At 43.2% G+C, this 21,670-nt stretch overlaps 1 protein-coding gene across 3 annotated transcripts in view; it reads left to right on the top strand.

The window, feature by feature from the left end:
• Positions 1 to 21,670, top strand: part of LOC128701053 (ribosomal protein S6 kinase delta-1) — a 94,067-nt gene that overhangs the window by 10,833 nt on the left and 61,564 nt on the right. For all 3 annotated transcript variants that reach the window (XM_070080438.1, XM_070080436.1, XM_070080435.1), the window contains exon 4: positions 5,439 to 5,512. In XM_070080438.1, coding sequence (XP_069936539.1) covers positions 5,439 to 5,512 — 74 coding nt within the window. The remainder of the gene's footprint in view (positions 1 to 5,438; positions 5,513 to 21,670) is intronic.

The raw sequence follows: 21,670 nt of genomic DNA, 5'->3' as shown, positions 1-21,670 counted from the left end.
AGAGTAAACAAATGATGTCACCATCCAATACATGTCCAACTGGCCAGTGTAATATGCAGTCATGAATGAGTTGACATTATTTATACAATTATTACATTTAGAGAGGGTGTGGTAGGTAAGTTTGGGGTGCCAGGTGTAAATGATAATGGGAGCCCTTTGATTGACCTTTGTATAGAAAGGGGTTTAGTTATAGGTAATACATATTTTAAGAAAAAGAGGATAAATAAGTATACAAGATATGATGTAGGGCGAAATGACAGTAGTTTGTTGGACTGTGTATTGGTAGATAAAAGACTGTTGAGTAGACTTCAGGATGTACATGTTTATAGAGGGGCCACAGATATATCAGATCACTATCTGGTTGTAGCTACACTGAGAGTAAAAGGTAGATGGGATACAAGGAAAACAGAAGCAGCAAATAAGAGAGGTGAAGTTTTATGAACTAGAAGAGGAGGAAGTTAAGGTACGATATAAACAACTATTGGAGGACAGATGGGTTAGTGTCAGTATAGACAATGGGGTCGAAGATGTAAGGAATTTTTGTGAGGATAGTGAGGCTCAGGTTAGAGTATGTAGGAAAGAGGGAAATTATTTCCCAGTAAAAAGTAGACCTTAGACAAGGATGTGTGATGTCACTGTGGTTGTTCAATATATTTATAAATGGGGTTGTAAGAGAATTGAATGCTAAGGTCTTGGCAAGAGGTGTGGAGTTAAAAGATAAAGAATCAAACACAAAGTGGGAGTTGTCACAGCTGCTCTTTGCTGATGACACTGTGCTCTTGGGAGATTCTGAAGTGAAGTTACAGAGGTTGGTGGATGAATTTGGTAGGGTATGTAAAATAAGAAAATTAAAAGTGAATATAGGAAAGAGTAAGGTTATGAGGATAACAAAAAGATTAGATGATGTAAGATTGGATATCAGATTGGAGGGAGAGAGTATGGAGGAGGTGAACGTATTCAGATATTTAGGAGTGGACGTGTCAGCAGATGGGTCTATGAAAGATGAGATGAATCACAGAATTGATGAGGGGAAAAGGGTGAGTGGTGCACTTAGGAGTCTGTGGAGACAAAGAACTTTGTCTGTGGAAGCAGAGAGGGGAATGTATGAGAGTATAATTGTAGCAACACTCTTGTATGAGTGTGAAGCATGTGTGATGGATGATGCAACAAGGAGAAGGCTGAGGCAGTGGAGATACCATGTCTGAGGGCATTGTTTGGAAATTAGGAGAAGGTGTGGGATTACCAAAACTATTATTCAGAGGGCTGAGGAAGGGTTGTTGAGGTGGTTTGGACATGTAGAGAGGATGGAACAAAACAGAATGACTTTGAGAGTGTATCAATCTGTAGTGAAGGGAAGGCGGTTTAGGGGTCGGCCTAGGAAGGGTTGGAGGGAGGGGGTAAAGGAGGTTTTGTGTGTGAGGGGCTTGGACTTCCATCAAGCGTGCATGAGCATATTTGATAGTGAATTGAGACAAATGGTGTTTAACCCTTTGAGGGTCGACAGGCCCTCTCCGAAACTCGTTCTCAGGGTCGGCCAAATTTAAAAAAAAAAAAAATTATTTTCTCTTATGAAAAGATAGAGAATCTTTTCCCAATCATAAGGACACCAAAAGTTTGAAATTTGATGGAAAACTTACGGAATTACGCTCTCGCAAAGTTAGCGGTCTCGGCGATGTTTACGCATTGGCGATTTTATCCACTTTGAGCCCCATTTTTGGCCAATTCCACTGTACTAGTCGACAAAAAACATGAATATTTCGCTAGAACTCCATTTTTTCTATCGAATAAGTGCAAGAAACCACCCATTTATGAATTTCAACTATCCAGTACAGTGGTCAGAATTTAGCAATTTTGCCAATTTCACACAAATTTCAAAAGATGCCAATTTCCGAATAGGGTCCAGAATAAACAAGAAAGACATTCCTGGCACTAAAATGACATTTCCTCTGCTCATTAGTCACGTCTCAAGGCCCCTCTTACATTCTTTTGCTTTCCACTTTGAATTTTTATTCTCACAAAAAATAGAAGATTTACTGTTATGCAGACTACTGCATAAGTGTAAAAAATGGTATAAATATTATTGGTGCACTTGTGAAAGAATATTAGACTCACCAGTTGACGTGTATTGCACGCTTGGCACGATTTGTTTACTTTTGAAGTTTGGTAAAAATCGAACATTTCTGCTACTTTGAGCTCAATTTCAAGGCACCTTTCTTTGTAAAACCAGTCAAAATCATCTCAATTTCTGTAATATGTCTTCCATTCTATAAAATGAGACCAAGAAAACTAGAATACTGTACAACAATAAATACCATACGAAAATACAGTGCAAAGTCGCTGATTTATTCCAAAAAAATGGTCAAAGTTTTTTTTTCTCATTATGCACTGTGTGCTGCAGGATTTTTTTTATACTGTGCACACTGACCACATAGACCCATTCTTTCATATGAAGGCCTACCAGCTTTCTCCCACTACATTTGAGGGCGCTAGAATTTAGGTGTACTAGTACGTCAAAAACCCTGGGTCATAAGCCGTACTAGTACGTCTGAAACCCTCAAAGGGTTAATACTTGACGTGCTGTTGGAGTGTGAGCAAAGTAACATTTATGAAGGGGTTCAGGGAAACCGGCAGGCCGGACTTGAGTCCTGGAGATGGGAAGTACAGTGCCTGCACTCTGAAGGAGGGGTGTTAATGTTGCAGTTTAAAAACTGTAGTGTAAAGCACCCTTCTGGCAAGACAGTGATGGAGTGAATGATGGTGAAAGTTTTTCTTTTTCGGGCCACCCTGCCTTGGTGGGTCACCCTGCCTTGGTGGGTCACCCTGCCTTGGTGGGTCACCCTGCCTTGGTGGGTCACCCTGCCTTGGTGGGTCACCCTGCCTTGGTGGGTCACCCTGCCTTGGTGGGTCACCCTGCCTTGGTGGGTCACCCTGCCTTGGTGGGTCACCCTGCCTTGGTGGGTCACCCTGCCTTGGTGGGTCACCCTGCCTTGGTGGGTCACCCTGCCTTGGTGGGTCACCCTGCCTTGGTGGGTCACCCTGCCTTGGTGGGTCACCCTGCCTTGGTGGGTCACCCTGCCTTGGTGGGTCACCCTGCCTTGGTGGGTCACCCTGCCTTGGTGGGTCACCCTGCCTTGGTGGGTCACCCTGCCTTGGTGGGTCACCCTGCCTTGGTGGGTCACCCTGCCTTGGTGGGTCACCCTGCCTTGGTGGGTCACCCTGCCTTGGTGGGTCACCCTGCCTTAGTGGGTCACCCTGCCTTGGTGGGAATCGGCCAGTGTGATAATAAACAATATTACAATAATACAATAGTCTGCATAACAGTAAATCTTCTATTGTTTTGTGTGAATAAAATTTCAAAATAGAAAGCAAGAGTAATATAAGATGGGCCTAGAGACTTGACAGATGAACAGAGAAAATGTTACTTTAGTGGGCCTAGAGACTTGACAGATGAACAGAGAAAATGTTACTTTAGTGGGCCTAGAGACTTGACAGATGAACAGAGAAAATGTTACTTTAGTGGGCCTAGAGACTTGACAGATGAACACAGAAAATGTTACTTTAGTGGGCCTAGAGACTTGACAGATGAACAGAGAAAAATGTTACTTTAGTGGGCCTAGAGACTTGACAGATGAACACAGAAAATGTTACTTTAGTGGGCCTAGAGACTTGACAGATGAACAGAGAAAATGTTACTTTAGTGGGCCTAGAGACTTGACAGATGAACACAGAAAATGTTACTTTAGTGGGCCTAGAGACTTGACAGATGAACACAGAAAATGTTACTTTAGTGGGCCTAGAGACTTGACAGATGAACACAGACAATGTTACTTTAGTGGGCCTAGAGACTTGACAGATGAACACAGACAATGTTACTTTAGTGGGCCTAGAGACTTGACAGATGAACACAGAAAATGTTACTTTAGTGGGCCTAGAGACTTGACAGATGAACACAGAAAATGTTACTTTAGTGGGCCTAGAGACTTGACAGATGAACACAGAAAATGTAACCTGGAGTTTACCTTCTCCAGGTAAACTCCAGGTTACTTTAGTGGGCCTAGAGACTTGACAGATGAACACAGAAAATGTTACTTTAGTGGGCCTAGAGACTTGACAGATGAACACAGAAAATGTTACTTTAGTGGGCCTAGAGACTTGACAGATGAACACAGAAAATGTTACTTTAGTGGGCCTAGAGACTTGACAGATGAACACAGAAAATGTTACTTTAGTGGGCCTAGAGACTTGACAGATGAACACAGACAATGTTACTTTAGTGGGCCTAGAGACTTGACAGATGAACACAGAAAATGTTACTTTAGTGGGCCTAGAGACTTGACAGATGAACACAGAAAATGTTACTTTAGTGCCAGGAATGTGTGCATTGTTTATTCAGGAATGTTTTGAAATTGGCATCATTTAAAATTTGTGTGAAACTGGCCAAATTGCCAATTTCTTACCACTTTATTGGGTAGTTGAAATTGGTAAATGGTTTCTTGTACTCAGTCGATACAACAAATGAACTTCTAGTGAAATAGCTATAAGTTTGGTTGACTGGAACAATGGAATTGGCTGAAAAAATCTTTGACACTGAGAGCAAGTTTGTGAGCACGGGTCTCGACAGTGAATGGTGTGATAGACAGACTTGAAACTCCATTAATGGTGTAGATAGGATTGAAACCCCATTAATGGTGTAGATAGGATTGAAACCCCATTAGGATTGATAATGCCCCTAAATGACTGGGAACAGTTGAAATACCTTGATTTGTATTCCCTGGAGCACAGGCAGGAGAGATACATGATAATATACACTTGGAAAATCCTAGAGGGACTAGTACCCAACCTGCACATGAAAATCACTCCCTATGAAAGCACAAGACTCAGCAGGAGGTGCAACATTCCCCCAATGAAAAGCAGGGGCGCCACGAGTACACTGAGAGACAACACAAGTGTCAGGGGCCCAAGACTGTTCAACTGCCTCCCAGCGTACATAAAGGGGATTACCAATAGACCCCTGGCTGTCTTCAAGAAGGAACTGGACAAGCACCTAAAGTCAGTACCTGACCAGCCGGGCTTTGGTTCATGCATAAGTGTGGGGCCAGCAGTAACAGCCTGGTTGGTCAGACCCTGATCCACCACGAGGCCTGGTCTCAGACTGAGCCACGGGGGCGTTGACCCCCCGAAACCCTCTCCAAGTATACTCCAGGTAATGGTGTAGGTAGGATTGAAACCCCATTAATGGTATGGTAGATAGACCTGAAACTTCATTAATGGTGTAGATAGGATTGAAACCCCTTCAACCATTCTTTGGATATATCTTTTTCAAATATTATTGTTATAAGGATAGAAACAAGCAGCCTCACCATCATTCAGTTGGTGGCTTTCCATCCTGACCCTTACAGAACATGGCAATAAGGTGTAAATGGCTTGTTGTTCCACAGAATGAGACGAATGAGGGCGGAGGCGATGGAACGACACCAGATGGTCGTTTGAAGCGGCGGTTCACCAGGAGCAGGTAGTACCAACCATCCAGGGTGGTAGCAGACTGGTAGATAACAACCATCTAGGGTGGTAATAGACTGGTAGACAACCATTCAGGGTGGTAGCAGACTGGTAGATAACAACCATCCAGGGTGGTAGTAGACTGGTAGATAGCAACCATCTAGGGTGGTAATAGACTAGTAGACAACCATCCAGGGTGGTAGTAGACTGGTAGATAACAACCTTCTAGTGGTAATAGACTGATAGACAACCATCCAAGGTGGTAGCAGACTGGTAGACAACCATCCAGGGTGGTAGTAGACTGGTAGATAGCAACCATCTAGGGTGGTAATAGACTAGTAGACAACCATCCAGGGTGGTAGTAGACTGGTAGATAACCATCTAGGGTGGTAGTAGACTGGTAGATAGCAACCATCTAGGGTGGTAATAGAATAGTAGACAACCATCCAGGGTGGTAGTAGACTGGTAGACAACAACCATCCAGGTTGTGGTAGTAGACTGGTAGACAACCATCCAGGGTGGTAGTAGACTGGTAGACAACAACCATCCAGGTTGTGGTAGTAGACTGGTAGACAACCATCCAGGGTGGTAGTAGACTGGTAGATAACAATCCAGGGTGGTAGTAGACTGGTAGATGACAACTATCTAGGGTGGAAATAGACTGGTAGACAAGCATCCAGGGTGGTAGTAGACTGATAGACAATAACCATCCAGGGTAGTAGATTGGTAGACAACAACCATCCAGGGTAGTAGACCAGTAGACAACAACCAACAAGGATAGTAGACTGGTAGACAACCATCCAGAGAAATCATCCAGGTTGGTAGTAGACTGGCAACAACCATCCAGGGTAGACAACCATCCAGGGTGGTAGTAGACTGGGAGATAACAACCATCTAGGGTGGTAATAGACTGGTAGACAACCATCCAGTGTGGTAGTAGATTGGTAGACAACCATCCAGGGTGGTAATAGACTGGTAGATAATCATCCTGGGTGGCTAACTGGTAAATAACAACCTTCTAGGGTGGTAATAGACTGGTAGACAACCATCCAGGGTGGTAGTAGACTGGTAGACAGCAGCCATCCAGGTTGTGGTAGTAGACTGGTAGACAGCCATCCAGGTTGTGGTAGTAGACTGGTAGACAGCCATCCAGGTTGTGGTAGTAGACTGGTAGACAGCCATCCAGGTTGTGGTAGTAGACTGGTAGACAACAACCATCCAGGGTATTGGTAGACTGGTAGACAACAATCCAGGGTGGTAGACTGGTAGACAACCATCCAGAGAAATCAGATAAATGGAAAATGAACATCAATCTGTTTTAGACATAGAGAAGCAATTGGACCAAAGAAAGAGGTGTAACTGGTACAGATGGCCACAACACTGGGACATACCAAGCCAGGCATCAACCTATCAGCGATGAATATGCAATCAAATGCAATATCAGTACTGGAGGAACCAGTGGTATCTACACCAGGGGCCATACCAATGGTGCATCACCAGTGGTATCTACACCAGGGGCCATACCAATGGTACATCACCAGTGGTATCTACAACAGGGGCCATACCAATGGTACATCACCAGTGGTATGTACACAAGGGACCATACCAATGGTACATCACCAGTTGTATCTACACCAGGGGTCATACCAGTGGTACATCACCAGTGGTATCTACACCAGGGGCCATACCAATGGTACATCACCAGTGGTATCTACACTAGGGGCCATACCAATGGTACATCACCAGTGGTATCTACACTAGGGGCCATACCAGGTTGTACATCACCCTTGGTATGTACATGAGGGGCCATACGAGGTAGTACATCACCAGTGGTATGTAAACCAGGGGCCATACCAACTTGTACATCACCAGTGGTATGTACACCAGGGGCCATACTAAGTACTATGTCACCAGTGGTATGTACACCAGGGGCCATACCAGGTAGAACATCAGTGGTATGTACACCAGGGACCATACCAGGTAGTACATCACCAGTGGTATGTACACCAGGGGCCATACCAGGTAGTACATCACCAGTGGTATGTATACCAGGGGCCATATGAGGTAGTACATCACCAGTGGTATGTACACCAGGGACCATACCAGGTAGTACATCACCAGTGGTATGTACACCAGGGACCATACCAGGTAGTACATTACCAGTGGTATGTACACCAGGGGCCATACCAGGTAGTACATCACCAGTGGTATGTACACCAGGGGCCATATGAGGTAGTACATCACTAGTGGTATGTACACCAGGGGCCATACCAGGTAGTACATCACCAGTGGTATGTACACCAGGGACCATACCAGGTAGTACATTACCAGTGGTATGTACACCAGGGGCCATACCAGGTAGTACATCACCAGTGGTATGTACACCAGGGGCCATACGAGGTAGTACATCACTAGTGGTATGTACACCAGGGACCATACCAGGTAGTACATCACCAGTGGTATGCACACCAGGGACCATACCAGGTAGTACATCACCAGTGGTATGTACACCAGGAACCATACCAGGTAGTACATCACCAGTGGTATGTACACCAGGAACCATACCAGGTAGTACATCACCAGTGGTATGTACACCAGGGACTATACCAGGTAGTACATCACAAGTGGTATAGAAAGAGACAGGCGCTCCCTTTACAGGCGACGAAAAAGAATAAGTGCGGCTAAAAGAGGCCAATATATCTGAAATGCGTAGGGAGTCACTGGTCAGAGAAATAGCAAACGTCGAACTTAAGCTAAAGGAATCTTATAGGAGTCAGGAATCGCTGGAACTAAAAGCCATAAATGAAATCGAAAGAAACCCAAAGTATTTCTTTTCTTATGCCAAATCAAAGTCGAGAACAATGTCCAGTATTGGGCCCCTACTTAAACAAGATGGGTCCTACACAGATGACAGCAAGGAAATAAGGAGCTACTCAAGTCTCAGTATGGCTCAGTTTTTAGCAAGCTGCTAACCAGACTGAGAGTCGAAGATCAAAATGAATTTTTTATGAGAGCCACAGAATTTGGTTAACACAAGCCTATCTGATGTTATCCTGATGCCAAATGACTTCGAACAGGCGATAAATGACATGGCCATGCACTCTGCCCCAGGGCCAGACTCATGGAACTCCGTGTTCATCAAGAACTGCAAGAAGCCCCTATCACGAGCTTTTACCATCCTATAGAGAGGGAGCATGGACACGGGGGTCGTCCCACAGCTAATAAAAGCAACAGACATAGCCCCACTCCACAAAGCAATTGCAAAGAACTACAAACCGATAGCACTAACATCCCATATCATAAAAATCTTTGAAAGGGTCCTTAGAAGGAAGATTGCCACCCATCTAGAAACCCATCAATTACACAACCCAGGGCAACATGGATTTACAGCAGGTTGCTCCTGTCTGTCTCAACTATTAGATCACTACGACAAGGTTCTAGAAGCACTAGAAGACAAAAAGAATGCAGATGTAATATATAGAGACTTTGCAGAAACCTTCGACAAGTGTGACCATGGCGTAATAGCGCACAAAATTCGTGCTAAAGGGATAACAGGAAAAGTTGGTAGATGGATCTATAATTTCCTCACAAACAGAACACAAAGAGTAGTAGTCAACAGAGTAAAGTCTGAGGTGGCTACGGTGAAAAGCTCTGTTCCACAAGGCACAGTACTCGCTCCCATCTTGTTTTTCATCCTTATATCTGACATAGACAAGGATGTCAGCCACAGCACCGTGTCTTCCTTTGCAGATGATACCCGAATCTGCATGACAGTGTCTTCCATTGCAGACACTGCAAGGCTCCAGGCGGACATCAACCAAATCTTTCAGTGGGCTGCAGAAAACAATATGAAGTTCAATGATGAGAGATTTCAATTACTCCGATATGGGTGACACAAGGAAATCAAAACTTCGTCAGAGTACGAAACAAATTCCGGCCACAAAAAAGAGCAAAAAACAAATGTCAAAGACCTGGGAGTGATCATGTCGGAGGATCTCACCTTCAAGGACCATAACATTATAACAATTGCAGCTGCTAGAAAAATGACAGGATCGATAATGAGAACCTTAAAAACTAGGGATGCCAAGCCCATGATGACACTCTTCAGGTCACTTGTTCTATCTAGGCTGGAATATTGCTGCACACTAACAGCACCTTTCAATACAGGTGAAATTGCTGACCTAGAAAATATACAGAGAACCTTCACAGCGCGCATAACGGAGATAAAACACCTCAACTACTGGGAGCGCTTGAAGTTCCTGAACCTGTATTCCCTGGAATGCAGGCGGGAGAGATACATGATTATATACACCTGGAAAATCCTAGAGGGACTAGTACCGAATTTGCATACGAAAATCACTCGCAACGAAAGCAAAAGACTTGGCAGACGATGCAACATCCCCCCAATGAAAAGCAGGGGTGTCACTAGCACATTAAGAGACAGTACAGTAAGTGTCAGGGGCCCGAGACTATTCAACTGCCTCCCAGCATAAGTAAGGGGATTACCAATAGACCCCTGGCTGTCTTCAAGCAGGCACTGGACAAGCACCTAAAGTCGGTACCTGACCAGCCGGGCTGTGGCTCATACGTTGGATTGTGTGCAGCCAGCAGTAACAGTCTGGTTGATCAGGCTCTGATCCACCAGGAGGCCTGGTCACAGACCGGGCCGCGGGGGTGTTGACCCCCGGAACTCTCTCCAGGTAAACTCCAGGTAAACACCAGGGACCATACCAGGTAGTACATCAATGGTATGTACACCAGGGACCATACCAGGTAGTACATCACCAATGGTATGTACACCAGGGGCCATACCAGGTAGTACATCACCAGTGGTATGTACACCAGAGACCATACCAGGTAGTACATCACCAGTGGTATGTACACCAGGAGCCATACCAGGTAGTACATCACCAGTGATATGTACACCAGGGGCCATACCAGGTAGTACATCACCAGTGGTATGTACACCAGGTATTACAACCTAGGATTTCAAAGGCCTGTTATCCCAGGTGTAATGGGAGCAAAAGAAACACAGCAGAAAAAGTTTAGACTTATATTATCCTTCACCAATTTAGAACAGCAATATGTACACTATGTACAGTGATAAGTATAGTGCACGTCACGGTAAGCAAGGCAGAAATAGAAGCCACAAGATAGCAGACCGTGCTCAACCAGCTCTAGAATGGGAATGACAAGGGCAGACAGGAGAGCGGTATCCACATAACCTCTGCGATTGCCAATCCCACCTTCTTATTGGCTAGAACCTGGTCACTAGTTGAACGATGGGGCCCCATCACCAACTCTTAGCAACCTGGTTCGCTGGTTGGGGGAGATAGCCTGTAAATGAGGGTGTGTCCATGCGCCGAATAAAGGTTACGTACTCTTTGCATGCCACACCAGGGGCCATACCAGGTAGTACATCACAAGTGGTATGTATACCAGGGGCCATACCAGGTAGTACATCACCAGTGGTATGTACACTAGGGGCCATACCAGGTAGTACATCACCAGTGGTATGTACACCAGGGGCCATACCAAGTAGTACATCACCAGTGGTATGTACACCAGGGGCCATACCAGGTAGTACATCACAAGTGGTATGTATACCAGGGGCCATACCAGGTAGTACATCACCAGTGGTATGTACACTAGGGGCCATACCAGGTAGTACATCACCAGTGGTATGTACACCAGGGGCCATACCAAGTAGTACATCACCAGTGGTATGTACACCAGGGACCATACCAGGTAGTACATCACCAGTGGTATGTACACCAGGGACCATACCAGGTAGTACATCACCAGTGGTATGTACACCAGGGACCATACCAGGTAGTACATCACCAGTGGTATGTACACCAGGGACCATACCAGGTAGTACATCACCAGTGGTATGTACACCAGGGGCCATACCAGGTAGTACATCACCAGTGGTATGTACACCAGACACCATACCAGGTAGTACATCACCTGTGGTATGTACACCAGGGACCATACCACTTAGTACATCACCAGTGGTATGTACACCTGGGACTATACCAGGTAGTACATCACCAGTGGTATGTACACCAGGGGCCATACGAGGTAGTACATCACAAGTGGTATGTACACCAGGGACCATACCAGGTAGTGCATCACCAGTGGTATGTACACCAGGGACCATACCACTTAGTACATCACCAGTGGTATGTACACCTGGGACCATACCAGGTAGTACATCACCAGTGGTATGTACACCAGGGACCATACCAGGTAGTACATCACCAGTGGAATGTACACCAGGGACTATACCAGGTAGTACATCACCTGTGGTATGTACACCAGGGACCATACCACTTAGTACATCACCAGTGGTATGTACACCTGGGACCATACCAGGTAGTACATCACCAGTGGTATGTACACCAGGGACCATACCAGGTAGTACATCACAAGTGGTATGTACACCAGGGGCCATACCAGGTAGTACATCACCAGTGGTATGTACACCAGGGACCATACCAGGTAGTACATCACCAGTGGTATGTACACCAGGGACCATACCAGGTAGTACATCACCAGTGGTATGTACACCAGGGACCATACCAGGTAGTACATTACCAGTGGTATGTACACCAGGGACCATACCAGGTAGTACATCACCAGTGGTACTAACTATACACACAACAAAACATCACAAATGGTAATTCCTGCTTCACATTTGCAAATATTTCAGTGGCTGCTGTCAGAAGGTCATGTTTGGCACATTTACAGCAACACGTACAAGCATGTTTTTAATGGAGAGAAAAATAGATAACTACAATATGTATAAATGTGATAGAATCAATAGGTCACAGGGAGGAGTAGGAATCTATGTAAAGGACACTTTATGTTACACAGAAGTGCTGAATTCTACGAATGATATAGTAGAAATTGTAGGCATTGAAGGTGAAAATAGGAATTTGGTAATTAAGCTAGTGTACAAACCACCATCAGCAACTGCTGAGGAATTCACAGATCAGTTAAGGAAGATAGATAGCTATCTGGATAGGCTAGAAAATCCTACACCAAATATTTTACTCCTCAGAGATTTTAATCTCCCTCATGTAAAATGGAAGATGGCACAGCGTAATGTTATACCAAAAATATCTCCGGGAAGCACCCTGGCTCAACAGGTACATACCAGGGAACCAATGAGGCTTTGTGAAAATTACTCTTTAACCCTTAAACTGTCCAAACAGATCTTTGTTCACATGCATAGTGCTCCAAAAGTAGATCTATGTTTTTTTACATATTTCCAAATACAGTGGACCCTCGCATAACGATATTAATCCGTTCATAAGAGCTCATTGTTATGCGAAATTATCGTTATGCGAATGAATTTTCCCCATAAGAAATAATGGAAATCAAATTAATCCGTGCAAGACACCCAAAAAGTATGAAAAAAAAAAAATTACCACATGAAATATACATTTTCCTACACACAAAGAGAAGGATACATGCACAACAGTAGAGTAGTACATGCACAATATATATTGTGCATGTACTACTCTACTAAATGAAGAATAAATGACACTTACCTTTATTGAAGATGCAGCAATGACTGATGAGACACTGTGTCCTGGGAGTGCCTTTTCCTCCTGAGTACTGTAGGTCCTGTTTGGTATTTTCTTCCAGAACAGGCCTTATCACACTGTGTATGCCACTACGATTCTTAAATCTCTCAAACCAACCTTTGCTGGCTTTAAATTCACCAATATGAGCACTAGTTCCAGGCGTTTTTCCCTGTTCACCTGGGTGTTAGTCGACTGGTGTGGGTTGCATCCTGGGAGACAAGATTAAGGACCCCAATGGAAATAAGTTAGACAGTCTTCGATGACACACTTTTTTGGGTTATCCTGGGTGGCTAACCCTCTGGGGTTAATTGTTTCTTGGTATTCTCAATAAGCCACACCAACAACGGTGCTACAGCAGCAGCAGCAGCAGCTGACAATGCTACAGCAGCAGCTGACGGTAGTACAGCAGCAGCAGACGGTGGTACAGCAGCAGCAGCAGCTGACAGTGCTACAGCAGCAGCTGCAGCAGCTGACAGTGCTACAGCAGCAGCTGACAGTGCAGCAGCAGCAGCAGCTGACAGTGCTACAGCAGCAGCAGACGATGCTACAGCAGCAGCAGACGATGCTACAGCAGCAGCAGCAGCAGACGGTACTACAGCAGCAGCAGCAGCTGACGGTGGTACAGCAGCAGCAGCAGCTGACGGTGGTACAGCAGCAGTAGCTGCTGACGGTGCTACAGCAGCAGCAGCAGCTGACAGTGCTACAGCAGCAGCAGCATCAGCAGTTGACCATGGTACCACAGTATTTCGATAATATTTCTCACCCTTTTTACCACAGGGTTGGCACTAGAAGCTTTCTTGGGGCCCGTGGTCACTTATTTTGCAGATAAAATCACCAAAAAACACTGTAATAATACGAAATGTTACGATTGTGTGCTTGGATGTTAACGCGGAGGCTGGCTTATAAACAATGCCACCGGCGGAACATGTGAGGCTGGCTCAAGCCGCACATTAGACGCGTCTCGGATAAACAGCGTTGAGCGGGTTTTTTAGCGGTATGCGAGGCAAAATCTTAGCGATAAAATGTATCGGTATGCGGATTTAACGTTATGTAAGGCCAACGGTATGTGGGGGTCCACTGTATAACAAAAAAAAACGTAGATCAAAGTTATTTTTACACGTTTTCAAATGTAAAAAAAAACAAAAAGAAGATCTACGTTTTTTTACATACTTTCAAATGTTGAAAAAACGTAGATCTACGTTTGGACAGTTTAACCCTTTCAGGGTCCGTCCCGTAGATCTACGGCTTTACGTTCAGGGTCCAAACCGTAGATCTACGCCATGAGCTCAGCTCACTCTGATAAACTGTGAGTGGTACATTTGGGCCTAGATATGAGAGAATACATCTATGTGGTATGTGTGCACCACATAAAACAGATCCTGCAGCACACTGTGTATAATGAGAGAAAAAAAATGAAATCATGATTTTTCGATTAAAACAACAACTTTGCAGTGTTTTTTCGTATGTTTTTTATAGCTGTATTTGCGATTTCTTGGTCTCATTTGATAGAATGGAAGACATATTACAGAAATAGAGATAATTTTGATTGGTTTTAGCACTGGAAATGGCTTGAAACTGAGCTCAAAGTAGCGGAAATGTTAAATTTTTGCCGATATTCAAGAGTAAACAAACGACCTCACACGTCTAATACACGTCAGCTGGTGGGTCTAATATACATTCACAAATATGGTGATGATATTTATACAATTATTACAGTATTGCATAACAGTAAATCTTCTATTTTTTGGTGTGAATAAAAATTCATTATGTGAATAAAAAATCAAAATGGAATTTATTTGTAAAGCCTCAAAACATAACTAATGAACAGAGGAAATGTTAGTTTAGTGCCAGGAATGCCTACATTGTTCATTCTGGACCCTATTTTGAAATTGGAATATTTTGAACTTTGTGTTAAATTGGCCAAATTAACAATTTCCGATCACTTTATTTTGTAGTTGAAACAGTTGACTTGGCGATTTCTTGTGCTCAATCGATAGAATAGAAGTAATACTAGTGAAATAGCTAAGAATTTGGTTGATTGGAATAATGTAATTGGCCTAAAATGGGAGTCAAAGTCGGCAAAATCGCCGATTCGTAAATATCGCTGACACATCAAAATAAGCAAGAGCATAATTTCGTCAATTTTCCACCAATTTTCGTACTTTTTGTTTTATTACCTTCACAAAAAGATTCTCTACGATTTCATAAGAAAAAATAACAAATTTTTTTTTTTAAATATCTTGGACACTGGTGCGTGACTCCAGATTTGGGCCTTGGACCCTGAAAGGGTTAAGGGTTAAACCAACAGGTAATTGATCCCACTAGAAATGAAAATACCCTGGATTTGATATTCACAAAAAAACGAGGAACTGATCAGAGACACAACAGTTACAAAAACAATATACTCTGATCATAACATCATACAGGTTCAAACTAGTATTAACCCTTTGACTGTCGCGGTCGTATATATACGTCATGGGAGATACCGTGTTTGACGTATCTATACGCATAAATTCTAGCAGCTTCAAATCAAGTGGGAGAGGGCTGGTAGGCCTAAACGAGAGAGAATGGGTCTCAGTGGTCGGTGTGCACCCTGTGAAAAAAATCTGGGACTCAGCGGTGCATTGTGGGAACGCCTTGTTGGTAGTCCATTTTCACCATGCCTCGCAGTAAGAAGTTCCTCACTCCTCAGCGGATTGGAGGTCTTTTGTTCCCAAGTGATAGCTCAAACAGTGATGATAGTGTCAGTGAAAGTGAATTCCCTGGTTTTGAAGCGGGTGTGACCGAGAAAATTACCCAGGATAACATAATTAGTGATGAAAACCCAGATGACCCACAACCATCCACCTCTGGTGCTGGGCCGGCTCGTTCATGTTCACCTGTACCAGGACGAAAGAGGAAACTATTTGCACGTGTACAAGACTCAGATGTGAGCAGTGCAAGTGATAGTGATAGTGATTTCAAGGTTATTGAAAGCAGTTCTAGTTGTGACAGTGAGGGTGAATATTCCCCAGTGAAGCGGCAGTATATACGACGTCGCATGCAGTCTGGTAGTGTGCCATATGCTCTTCCAAGAGGAAGGAGTACATCTCAGAGCACATCCCGTGGCCCTACACCACGACCTGATAGTGAAGATGACGATATTGTTACGATGGGTATAAATGATGTGAGTGAGGCAGCAGGCGGTGGTGGTGATAGTGATGGTGGCATGAGTCATGTGACACCAGCAGCGAGCCACGCTACTACCCGCACTGCTGACTCTGCACAACTACAACCAGCCTCTCCCGACCCCACACTCCTACAACCACAACCACAACCTGCACAACCACATTACAATATCCAGAACGCACCAGCTGACCGCATCTGGGATTGGCAGCAAGATGACGAGTTTGTTCCCAATCCCCATGACTTTGATGGAGGACAAAGTGGAATACGGCCATCATGTACACTTGGGAGCAATCCCCCTGAACTGGAATGCTTTCAGTTGTTCTTCGATGAACCCCTGATGGACATTATTGTCAGGGAAAGCAATACATACTATGAGAACACCATGGCAAACACTATTCTGTCACCAAGATCACGCCTACACCAGTGGAAGGACACAACTGTGGCAGAGATGTATCTGTTCTTTGCCACAATAATGCTTATGCCACATGTGTATAAGCATAGTGTCAGCACATACTGGGCGACAGACCGCCTGATTTCAACCCCTGCTTTCAGTGACATTATACCAGTGAATAGATTTGTGTTACTGTTACGTATGTTACGCTTTTCAGACAAAACCAGGCCTGACAGAAGCGACAGGTTATATAAGATCAGACGTGTGTTTATGTACCTGAAACAAAAGTGCTGTATGTATTTTTATCCCTTCAGGAAGCTTCTTATTGACGAGTCTTTGATTTTGTTCAAAGGAAGACTCTCATTCAAGCAGTATATACCAAGCAAGAGGAAATGCTTTGGTATAAAGTTATTTGTTCTGTGTGATTGCAAAACTGGTCTGGTTTTGGATATAATTGTGTACACTGGCGGTAAAACAATGGAAGATACCAGGAAGTTACTGGGTATCTCTGGTGATGTGGTTAGAACAATGATGGAGCCATATCTTGGTAAGGGGCATATTTTATATACTGACAACTGGTACACAAGCCCTATACTCAGTGATTTCTTGCAAGTGAACATGACAGATGTGTGTGGCTCAGTGCGTAGAAATCGTAAACATATGCCTAGGTTCGATGCTGGCAGTCGTAGAGGTGAAGTGCAGGTGTTTGCTGCCAATGACATCATGGCATTTTGGTGGCATGACAAACGTGATGTCACACTGCTGACATCAGTTCACCGACACGAAATGGTAGACACTGGCAAGCAGAATAGAGAGACCAATGAACCCATTGTAAAACCTGCAGCTGTAATGGATTACAACCTCAATATGCGCTTAGTGGACAAATGTGACATGCAGATTGGGTTTGCTGACTGTGTTCGCAAGAGTTATAAGTGGTATATAAAACTGTTTGTCCATCTTCTTGACATTTCCATGCTGAATGCTTATAATATGTATAAGTTGAAGACCAAGAACAAACCCAAATATGGTGAATTTTGTTTGTCAGTCATCAGACAAATAATATTCAAGTACCAAGAAACAACACCTGCAATACACCAGCGCCCATGAAATTATCAACACATGTCCTCTCGTCTGAGGCCTGGTGATTACTACCCCATACCACTGCCTGCTACTACTGCCAAGAAAAATGCTCAGAAGAGGTGTTTTGTCTGTGGACATACCACAAAACGCCCACAAAAACGCAGAGACACTCGTTTTATGTGTGAGGAGTGTAAGACACCATTGTGCTTATACCCATGTTTCAAAGAATTCCACAAGCTGCAGCACTTCTAGAAAAGTGTCCAGTGATTGTACATATGTATATATATTATAAAACAATCGTAATAAACATTTGTTTACATTGTTTGTTTGTGTAAACAAGTTTTAGCAACATTATAATGATACGAGTGTTTTTGCTATAATTGTGTTACATTCAACGAGTGTATATTTGAACATTGCACAATAATTTGGTCTCACAGGCCACAAACGTTATGTGAAAAATAAAATAGTGAAAAAAGCAAGAAACCATCGAATACAAGTAAATCAAAGTTTACCAGGTGACTGGCAGTCGCCGCTGTTGCCGCTCGCAGATCAATTTCAGCAAACTTCAGGACTCTATATCTCGGTAAGTACTCATGGGAATTTTTTTTGGGGGGGATTAAAACAATCAGAAAAATAATCTTAACATTTTCATAAGAAACAATAATTTTTTTTTTTTCGAATATTTTGCGACACCAGGAGACACTTCAGGATTGGGCCCTTCGACAGTCAAAGGGTTAACTCAGGGTTAAGGAACTGCATCACTAAAGTTAGAGATGGGATGTTCACTAAGTTTAATTTTAACAGCCATAGAATTAACTGGGAAAAAATAAACCAAGAGCTATCAGACATACCCTGGGAATCAGACATGAGCGACCTAAATCCCCACCAGTGCCTAGAGAAGCTGAATATAGAAGCATACAAAGTATGTATGATACATGTACCATTGAGGAAACCCAGAAGAAGATCAGGTATAGAGAGAGAGGAGATGGTAAAGAAGAAAATGGGTTACTGAACTGCTTAAAAACACAAATATGCTACAACAGAGGAAAGCTAGACTTAGCTGAGAGATCACTGAATTAGAGCAAAAAACTTAGGATGTCTTACCTCACAGAAGTACAAAGGGAACAAAGGGCCATACAGGATATTGCAAGCAACCCAAAATATTTCTATTTCTACGCAAAATCCAAGCTAAGAACTACCTGTAGAATTGGACTGGGTGGGTATTGAGAATTTTCAAAACAAGGGAAATAATGCCAATGGTGATACTCTTCAAATTGCTAGTGCTCCCTCATTTAGAATATTGCTCAGTGCTAACGGCCCCATTCAAGGCAAGAGAAATATCAGAGCTGGAACAAATACAGAGATTGTTTACAACCTGCATGGAGCCAATAAAGCATTTAAATTGCTAGGAATGCCTTAAAGTCTTGAACATGTACTCACTGGAGTGGAGGAGGGATCTTTCTTTCTTTCAACGTACCAGCCATGTCCCACTGAGGTGCGGTGGCCCAAAAGAAAAAACGAAAGTTTCTCTTTTTAAATTTAGTAATATATGCAGGAGAAGGGGTTACTAGCCCCTTGCTCCCGGCATTTTAGTTGCCTCTTACGACACGCATGGCTTACGAAGGAAGAATTCTGTTCCACTTCCCCATGGAGATAAGAGGAAATAAACGAGAACAAGAAAGAAAATAGAAGAAAACCCAGAGGGGTGTGTATATATATGCTTGTACATGTATGTGTAGTGTGACCTAAGTGTAAGTAGAAGTAGCAAGACATACCTGAAGTCTTGCATGTTTATGAGACAGAAAAAAGGACACCAGCAATCCTGCCATCATGTAAAACAATTACAGGTTTTCATTTTACACTCACTTGGAGGAGAGATAATAATCATAATAATAATAATCATATTAATTTTATTTTGACTTGATACAAGTTGTCCAAAGGAATATAACAGTTGGGCATACATGCCAAAACCCACCTTGTATGCAGAGCATTTTGGGCAAACTTAAAATTAACGTAAGATGAATAAGGCAATAACAGTTCTTATGGTCATTAGATGAGTTACAGTGAGTGCAAGAAAATTGTGTATTATTAGGTAATGTTATATGACTTTCATAAGTCTAGTAGAGAAGTTCAGTACAGAATAATTACAGTTTTGAATTAGTTTATAAAAATTACAATATTACAATAGAACAATTTAAAATAATTTACAATATGAAGTATGGCAATTTAGTATTATTTAAAATAATGAAATTGAAACATCGTTATTTTGAAGTAATGAGTGAATGGTTGAGCAATCCTCGGCGCAATATTCAGTCCTCGGCGCAATATTCAGTCCTCGGCGCAATATTCAGTCCTCGGCGCAATATTCAGTCCTCGGCGCAATATTCAGTCATGAAATTGAAACAATTTGAAGTTGAGCAATCTTGAATCATTTGGAAGTTTTTTGAGTAGCTTTTGAGTCACTGGTAGGTATTAAGTGCAGTCTTTGTCTGGTTAATTTTGGGTAATGAGGTGATTTCTAAGTAGGACCTTAAACTGATTTGCAGACAGAGGTTCTTTAGAGTGTTATGGCAGTGAATTCCAGATCTTCGGGCCCTTTACGTGCGTAGCATTTTTGCGTAGGGAGAGATGGACACGAGGGATATCAAACAGTGATTTGTGTCTTGTATTATAGTTATGTGTTGTTATAGTTATCAAGGAGGAGTTTGAGAGGAGGGTTTATATTTGAGTGTAATGTTCTGTGTATGTAGTAGGTACAATAAGTGTGGATGTTTTGTATATTAAGTAAGTTAAGACTCTTGACAAGCTGTGGAGTGTGTTGTCTAGTGCAGGAGTTGGTAATCATTCACACTGCAGCTTTTTGTTGGGTTGTTAAACGTTTAAGGTGATTTGCGCAAATACCATAGATGAGGTAAAGGTAGATGAGAGAGTGGTACAGAGCAAGAAGAGCTGATTGGCATACATAGTACCATGTCTTTGATAGTATGCCTATTGTTTTGGAGACTTTCTTGGATATTTGCTGTATGTCTGAAACTTGAGGCTGCAGTCAAGGTGGAGACCTAGAAATTTGCCTTCTGTGTTTTTAGAAATGGGTGAACCATTTATCAATATGTTTAGCTGTACACTTGAAGCTCTGTGTCCAAATAGCATGAAGTAGGTTTTGTCTATATTGAGAGTAAGTTTGTTGGTAGTCATCTGAGTAGATATTATTAGTAGTTCAGTATTTACTGTGTCTGTTAGTATGGTTGGGTTTGGGTGAGATAAGACATAAGTTGTGCCATTTGCAAATAAAGTGAGTTTAAGGAGATTAGATGCATTTGGGAGGTCATTGATGTAAATGAGAAAGAGAAGTGGGCCAAGAACGCTACCCTGCGGGACTCCAACAAGAACACTACCCTGCGGGACTCCAACAAGAACACTACCCTGTGGGACTCCAACAAGAACACTACCCTGCGGGACTCCAACAAGAACACTACCCTGCGGGACTCCAACAAGAACACTACCCTGTGGGACTCCAACAAGAACACTACCCTGCGGGACTCCAACAAGAACACTACCCTGCGGGACTCCAACAAGAACACTACCCTGCGGGACTCCAACAAGAACACTACCCTGCGGGACTCCAACAAGAACACTACCCTGCGGGACTCCAACAAGAACACTACCCTGCGGGACTCCAACAAGAACACTACCCTGCGGGACTCCAACAAGAACACTACCCTGCGGGACTCCAACAAGAACACTACCCTGCGGGACTCCAACAAGAACACTACCCTGCGGGACTCCAACAAGAACAGGTTGTGTAGTGGAGTTAGCTCCATTTGTGTATACATACTGGGTTCTGTTGCTAAGATAAGATTTTAGGTAATCGAGAGAGTGTCCTCTGACCCCGTAATGTTCAAGTTTTAGGTGCAACAGGTCAAGGTCAACTGTATAA

The sequence above is a fragment of the Cherax quadricarinatus genome, unplaced genomic scaffold, assembly GCF_038502225.1.
Source record: "Cherax quadricarinatus isolate ZL_2023a unplaced genomic scaffold, ASM3850222v1 Contig446, whole genome shotgun sequence".
NCBI classification, from domain to species: domain Eukaryota; kingdom Metazoa; phylum Arthropoda; class Malacostraca; order Decapoda; family Parastacidae; genus Cherax; species Cherax quadricarinatus.
The sequence above is the reverse complement of the archived record's forward strand: the minus strand, read 5'-3'. Positions and strand labels throughout refer to the sequence as shown.